Genomic DNA, 7,588 nt, shown 5'->3' with positions numbered 1-7,588 from the left:
CACCACTAGGCAGCCTGACCCGGCCAAAGGAAGAAGAAAGAGTGACAAGGCAGGCCGGACGCTGCAAAGGGGAACAGAAAGCCCTGAGGAAGAGGGCCCGGACACCGCCAGCACAGGAAACCTCTTGGAAAAGGGAGGGCTTTCGTCCATGGCAGCTCAGAAGAAGGGAGCAAATGGGAGCTGGAGCTGTTCCAAGTGTCCCCAGCACACACCAGGATGGAGAAGAGCCTGGTTAGTGAGGGGCCTCCACTTTTGGCTCCTGCAGCCTCTGCGCCTCAGGACTTTGCCCCAGCTGGCAACGGGGAAGATCACCAAGACCCGAGCAACACTCTGCTGCACCTTTGCTGCCAGACTGGAAAAGCCGACAGGCCCCAACTTGCTGGCGGTGCAGCCGTGGGCCTCACGAGTGACCCACTGGTCACTATCTCCAGCCAGCTGGACGTCACGCTGGGGCCTGACTGATAAGCCAGAGCAAAAAAGAAATAAATGGACCTTACAACCCAATGAAGGCCTCTGTGTGCACCTGTGTGCTTTAACCATCCCCACACACAGGCACATGCAAACACACACACACACACTCATGGTTTTCCCATGGACACTGCAGGCAGCAAAGCTGAAACTCTGTCTGATGACTCTCTATTTTCAACACTAAGTTACAGGGGGAGCCATGGGGCTCAGCATCGTTCTCTCTCCAGGTGGCCTGTCTGGTGCTTCTCGGTGCTCCTCTGGCACTACATGATCCTCCGACATGCAGGCAGAGGCCCGCTGAAAGGGGTCTGATGAAAGGGGCAGGGTCTAACAAGCAATCAAATTTCACCTTTGCATTGCCCTGGTTCTCCCAGAAAGTGCAAAGGGGCATCGCCATGAGCTCATTCCTGCGGGCTCTCCAGGCCTCCCGCACTTTCTCTGCATCTTGCTGGCAAGAGCAACTCGGCTCTTTTTGCAAGGCCCAAGTCCTCTCCGGAGCAGCAGCACAGGCAGCATCCCCTCCCTCACCAGCAAAGCCCTCTCTGACTTGCAGAAGTGGCTCCCAAAGCCGCGGGGAGGCCCCCTCTCTCCCCTGCCCTGCAGCCCATGGGGGGCAGGCACCTCCTGCCCCGGGGCCACGCAGGGGAAATGCAGCGGGTGGCCGTGACCTGGGAACTCTTGGGCACATGAAGTCTAGGGAGAAGGTGAGGACAGGCCGTGTGGATCCCCAGAGAGCAGCAGCAGCTCCCTCCTGGCCCTGCAGCAGGGCTTTGCCGTGTGGCGGCCGCCAGGGAGCAGCTCAGCCAGGCGTGTTGGGTGGGGAAGCCGCTCTGACCTGTTAGTGGAGAGAGCAGCTGCCCACCCAGGCACACGAGCTCCCCAGACATTGCCCCACAAAGCACCAGCTCCAGCGTCCCCACGTGGCGCCAGAGGCCCCAGCAGCGGCCAGGCAAGGGGACGCTGGGGCTGGCAGAAAGACAACACTGCACAGCGGGACAACAGCCACCGAGACACCGGCTCAGGAATGGCGCTGTCGGCTGAGATGGGAGGGACGCTGAGATGGGCAGCGGCAGCACTGGCACAGCCATGTGCTGGCAACACCATGGTTTCAAGGACATCTTCACAGTCCCAGTTCCTGGAAGCAAGAGAGAAAGTCTGGAGAAAGGAAGACTTTCCCTTGGTTGAGGAGGATGGGGTTAGAGATCATTTAGGCAAACTTGACACCCACAAATCCATGGGCCCCGATGGGATGCACCCAGGAGTGCTGAGGGAGCTGGTGAATGTTATTGCTAGGCCACTCTGCCTCATCTTGGCAAGGTCATGGAGAAGGGGTGAGGTGACTGGAGAAAAGCCTATGTCACCCCAGTCTTCCAAAAGGGCAAGAAGGAGGACCTGGGAAACTAGAGGCCAGTCAGTGTCACCTCCATCCCTGGAAAGGTGATGCAGCAGCTCATCGTGGAAGCCATCTCCAAGCATGTGGAGGAAAAGAAGGTGATCAGGAGTAGTCAGCATGGCTTCACCAAGGGGAAATCATGCTGAACCAAGCTGATAGCCTTCTGGGATGGAATGGCTGGCTGGGTAGATGAGCGGAGAGCAGTGGATGTTGTCTACCTTGACTGCAGCAAGGCTTTCGACACTGTCTCCCATAAGATCCCCACAGGGAAGCTCAGGAAGTGTGGGCTAGATGAGTGGAGAGTGAGGTGGCTTGAGAAGTGACTGAATGGCAGAGCTCAGAGGGTTGTGCTCAGTGGTGCAGAGTCTAGTTGGAGGCCTGTAGCTAGCAGTGTCCCCCAGGGGTCAGGACTGGGTCCAGTCTTGTTCAACTTCTTCATCAATGACCTGGAGGAAGGGACAGAGTGCACCCTCAGCAAGTTTGCTGATGATACCAAAGTGGGAGGAGTGGCTGATACCCCAGAGGACTGTGCTGCCATTCAGAGAGACGTGGAGAGGCTGGAGAGGTGGGCAGAGAGGAACCTGCTGAACTTCAACAAAGGCAAGTGCAGGGTCCTGCACCTGGGCAGGAATAACCCCATGCAGCAGTAGAGGTTGGGGGTTGACCTGCTGGAAAGCAGCTCTGTGGAGAAGGCCCTGGGAGTGCTGGTGGACACCCAGTTAAGCATGAGGCAGCAATGTGGCCTTGTGGCCAAGAAGGCCAATGGTCTCCTGGGGTGCATCAGGAAGGGTGTTGCCAGCAGGTCAAGGGAGGTGATCCTGTCCCTTTCCAAGGCCCTGCTGAGGCCACATCTGGAGTAGTGTGTGCAGTTCTGGGCTCCGCAGTGCAAGAGGGATGTGGCACTACTGGAGCAAGTCCAGCGTAGTGCTACAAAGATGATTAGGGGACTGGAGCATCACTCTTATGAGGATAAACTGAGAGAGCTGGGCCTGTTTAGCCTGGAGAAGAGAAGACTGAGACAGGATCTTATCAATGTGTACAAGTATCTTCAGGGAGGGTGTCAAGAGGATGGAGCCAGACTCTTTTCAGTGGTGCCCAGCAACAGGATGTAAGGCAATGGGCACAAACTGAAACTCAGGAAGTTTCATGTGAACATGAGAAAAAACTTCTTCACTGTGAGGGTGACAGAGCACTGGACCAGGTTGCCCAGAGAGGCTGTGGAGTCTCCTTCTCTGAAGATTTTCAAAACCCACCTGGACACCATCCTGTACAATGTGTTCTAGGAGACCCTGCTTGAGCATGGGCATTGGACTAGATGATCTGCAGAGGTCCCTTCCAACCTCAACCACTCTGTGATTCTGTGAAATGCACTGTGAAAACCAGGATCACCACAGGCAGCACGTAATGTTCACAGTGAAGAATACTCATCTAACACCATGCCAGACAAGTAGGGCAAAAATGACCTGGGAGTTATTTAAGAGCAGCGCTCGGAAAGGCTCCTAACAGATCACCCACTTCGGAAGCAGAAGCCCGACCTACAAACTCACGGGCTGAAAGCAGCTAAGTGCAAAGCAGCACAAGCCCCAAGGCCTGGACCGAGCAGTGAATGTGTCCTGCCCTGCACAAAACGCATGAAAGGGGGAACTGCAGTACAGCTGCTCAGCTCTAAGTGCTCACAAAAATCAGACGTTTGCAAGGAGCAGCCCTGGCACTGCCGACTGGCCCCCGCCAGCTTGCGCTACCCGAGCCCCACGGCTGACAACAGCAGGGAGAGTGAAAATGTTGGTGGGCAATGCAGCACCCCAGGAAGGCACCGCCCCTGTAACCGGCACACGGGCCCTTGTGCCACCGGCGCGGCAGCACGCTAGAGCCTGCACGAAAACAAGGGGTGGCGACAGCAATCACCTATGCTGCTTTATGGTGCATTAAATCAAGAATAGGCTTCAGTTCCTTAGAACACAAATGTCTTTCCCAACCAATAAATACAAAGCCTTTAAGAGAAGAATGACAAAATAACTGTCCCAAGATGGGATGTCCTTGCCATTAACAGCAGCAGCATCACTGATCAGCTACCCCTCAGCAAAGCTGCTGTTTAATAAAAGCATGCAGGCAGCAACACCTTTAAAGGCAACAACAATTTACCAGCCCCGATGATACCAGCAGCTGAAGTCTCTGACCAGGGCACATTGACTACACAAACTCTGGACAGAATGATTGTCCTTGTTCTTTATTAGGATCTCTGGCAATACCGAGTTGTGAGTCCATTCCATCAGGAAAAATATTCTTGCCACAGTTCTTTGTAGCAGCCTCTATTCCACTGTCATTGCACAAACTAATTCTAGGGTGGCAAAAACATCCCTCAGCAATGAGGAGGTCGTGTTCTGGTGTCCTTCTAACTGCTTCTCCTCTCCACAGTGCTGCTGGCTGTCACGTCCACGCTCTGAACTGGGAACCCTGGGCGCATCGTTCACTGTAAGCTCAGCCCCCGTCTAGCGTGACAGCTTTTGGCCAAGTCCGTCTGGATGAGCTGCAATTCCCACCTCTAACTCGCTTTCCCTGCAGTTGGAGACAGCGTGCTCTGGAGATGTGCACTGTGCTGCCAAGACTGCCCAGGCAGCAGCTTTCCAAGCCCAGGCAACATCCCAGCGCTACTGATGGCAGCAGAGCACACCTGCAGCAGGCAGTGCTTCCAGGCACCAGTGTCTTACCAGGGCATAGATGGTCCAACACTTCCCTGGGTAAAAGCAGGTCACAGGCCTGGAGACATGGAGACCCTCAGAAATGCTGGACCCAAGCTTTGCCTCCAAACCCTTTTGCAGGAGCAGCATCTCTCTGCCTCGAACTAATGCACAAGCTCTGAGCAAGGCAAAGAAACACCAGCCCCATTAAACAACTCAGTTTCTCCGGCTTCCCATCCAAGACAACATGGACATTACTGTCTCACAAATCTGCTTGTTGTTCACTCCATAAATGACGGGATTTAGCATGGGGGGAACCACTACGTAGAGACAGGCCAGCAGGATGTGGACGTGGCGCGGGATGCTGTGGCCACCAAAGCGGTGCGTGAAAAAGGAGAAGAACGCTGGCGTGTAGAACAGGAAGATGATGCAGAGGTGGGAGCCGCAGGTGCTCATAGCCTTGCGACGGGCACCTGCGGAGGGCAGCTGGAAGACAGCCCTGAGAATCAGTCCATAAGACACAGCAATGAACACTACATCTATCCCTGCCGACAGCAGGACAACTGTTAAACCATACACAACATTGACTTTTATACTTGTGCAGGCCAGTCTGGCTACACCCATGTGCTCGCAGTACGAATGAGGGATAATGCGGTTTTCGCAGTAAGACAGCCTTTGAAGCAGAAAAACAAATGGGAGGACAATGCAGAAGCTTCTGACAACAGCTGCCAGCTCTATTCTCCATATGACTGAGTGGGTCAATAAAGTCACATATCTCAGGGGGTTGCAGATGGCAACATACCGATCAAAGGCCATGGCCACCAGAATTCCTGACTCTGCAGCAAAAACAAAATGAACGAGAAACACCTGAGCAATGCATGCACCAAAAGAAATGTCCCCCACTCTGAACCAGAAAATAGCTAACATCCTGGGCACTGTAGTGGTAGATAAGAGCAAGTCTGCTACAGTTAATGCAGAAAGGAAAAGGTACATAGGCTTGTGGAGGCTTTGTTCTCTCACTATGGTAAATAGCAAGACTAAGTTGCCTAGAAGGGCAAAAATATACATGGAGAAGAAGGGGAGAGAAATCCAGAGGTGAAACTTCTCCAGGCCTGGGATGCCAACAAGGAGGAATGTTCCTGGCCGGAAGGCTGTGTGATTGACGTCTGCCATAGGGGTCTTTGGTCTTCTACTTAGAAACACCTGAAAAATAAAGGACAGCACAAGAGAAAGCATAAATGCCAGCAGAGCTCAGCAGCATTGCCAGCTGGGGAAATCCGGCGTCCAATGAAGTCAATGCAAGTTTTAGCATTCATATCAGAAACTCCGTCACGCTACAAAACATGAGGAGAGAGTGTGCAGAGCTGCACCCTGCACTGAGATCGCATGGCAACTTTTCTGCCCCTCGGTCCGCATTTTGAGGAGGCATGAGGAAGCTGAAAGCTGCTGAACTAGTCACTGGTTTGTGGGGAGAAAAACAAAAAACCTAAGGCCGAGGTAACAGCAGACGCGGCTGGGCTCCATGTGAAGCCCAGTGCTCTGGGAAGGGAAGAGACGCAGCAACATGTGCTTGGATTAGGCAAGAGGAAAAGTGGGAGGAAATTCAGAGAAAGCCCAGCTAGCAAGGTGGACGCTCACCAGTGCAGCAAAAGAAGGTCAAGGCAGCAAACACAAATTGAAAGGGGCGATTTACATTCAGCCCTAGGCAGAGGCTGCTTCTGGGTGCAGGCCACCCCACGCCCACAGAGCAGAGGTCGTTCCCCCGTTCGAGCCAGGCTGGCGAAACATGGCAGCTCCTGCCGCTCGCGAGGGCAAGGCTGGGCTGCCGAGCTGGGAGCTGCACAACGGGCTTCTGCAGCACAGCCCTGGCTGTGATGACCATGCTCTGTGCGCTCTCCACCCTGCTGCCACATCTGCCTACCCCATCACACCCAAACGCTCGTCCCTTACTCTGCTACACAGAGCAGCAGTGCCCCATTGCCTTGCGGCTTCGCAGCCCTCGCCTTTTGCAGAAGACGGCTCAGAGATTGCTGAGCCACAGCAACAAAAAGCAGCCCCAGCACTGAGGACTGCACACGGTGACTCACCAGGTCTGGCCTTAAGTGGCGAGGAGGAGCTGCAGGCAGTGATCTTGGTGGAGCATTTGCAGTGCTGCTGTCTCAGACCTCAGCGTATTTATGCTCTCTTGCTGCAAGTCCCAGAAGGATGCTTAGGGCCAACAGGGAGCTGCAGCTCTCTGGTCTGCTCTGAGGCGTCCAGATGCAGGTGATGAAATGTAAGTCTGAAAATGAGCAGTAGAGGCGCAGGAAGCAAATCCATCTGCCCAGGTGAGCAGGAGGGAGTGTGAAGAGGAGAAAGCTAGTAGAAAGTATAAATGATAATTCTGGAATGGTAACTCCTTCCCATGCAGAGGAAAGGCAGCATCAAGCAGCAGCTTGCAGAATGTAGTGAGCCACACAAAGCGTGGAAGAAAAGACACAACACTTATGATTGCTTTCCTCACATCAGCTATAGCTGTCTGCCTTGGAGTGAATACCTGGGCCTTGCCCAGCCATCACACAGATGCCTGACACAGCCCATCCTGCAGGAGTCCGAATCAAAGCGGATGTGCAAACCCTAGGAACTTCTTACAAGTCGCACGCCACCTGCTATTGTGCAGCATGGGTGTAGTGCCTGTCAACACGCCTCAGTTAACAGTGTGCACCTCCAAGGATGCATTACCACTAATCAGTCCTAACTAGCGTCGTCTTCTTATCACATATACTTGGCAGAGTTCAGCTGTGAGAGTCTCAAGTACTGAAAGACTTTCCTGATGGGGAAGCAGATCTTCTCACCTGTGGCCTCAGCACCATCGAGAGCTTCACTGTAACTGGTGCAGCTCTCATTGATGCATGCACACATTGAGTGGAGGAAAGACTCTTCTGTTCCCCCAGCTGCCTCTTGCCCTTGCACCTGGAGGCTCAGCAGTTTTCTGACGGACACCTTTCAGTCCAGTTTCTGGAAGAAAGGAATAAAGCTTGTTTCAAAGGGCACGCCAAGCAGGTGCCCC

General features: G+C 53.9%; 1 protein-coding gene across 1 annotated transcript; it reads right to left on the bottom strand.

Annotated features, from left to right (window-relative positions):
• Positions 1–2,822: 2,822 nt before the first annotated feature.
• Positions 2,823–5,712, bottom strand: LOC136990996 (olfactory receptor 52Z1P-like). The gene is made up of 2 exons (XM_067289471.1): positions 4,793–5,712; positions 2,823–2,874 (listed from the first exon to the last, which is right to left on the bottom strand). The coding sequence occupies exons 1-2, from the start codon at positions 5,710–5,712 to the stop codon at positions 2,823–2,825; spliced, it is 972 nt and encodes a 323-aa protein (XP_067145572.1).
• Between the last annotated feature and the right edge of the window lie 1,876 nt (positions 5,713–7,588).

Source organism: Apteryx mantelli, chromosome 1 (genome assembly GCF_036417845.1).
Source record: "Apteryx mantelli isolate bAptMan1 chromosome 1, bAptMan1.hap1, whole genome shotgun sequence".
Lineage (NCBI taxonomy): Eukaryota > Metazoa > Chordata > Aves > Apterygiformes > Apterygidae > Apteryx > Apteryx mantelli.
The sequence above is the reverse complement of the archived record's forward strand: the minus strand, read 5'-3'. Positions and strand labels throughout refer to the sequence as shown.

Excerpts from the sequence above, each read along its gene's own strand:
- LOC136990996 (XM_067289471.1), bottom strand. The coding sequence starts at position 5,712 with ATGGCAGACGTCAATCACACAGCCTTCCGGCCAGGAACATTCCTCCTT. Across the intron at positions 2,875-4,792 it reads CAGATTTGTGAGACAGTAAT|TCTTCTCTTCTCCAGGCTAA; the intron begins GTCCATGTTGTC and ends ATCCTGTCTCAG.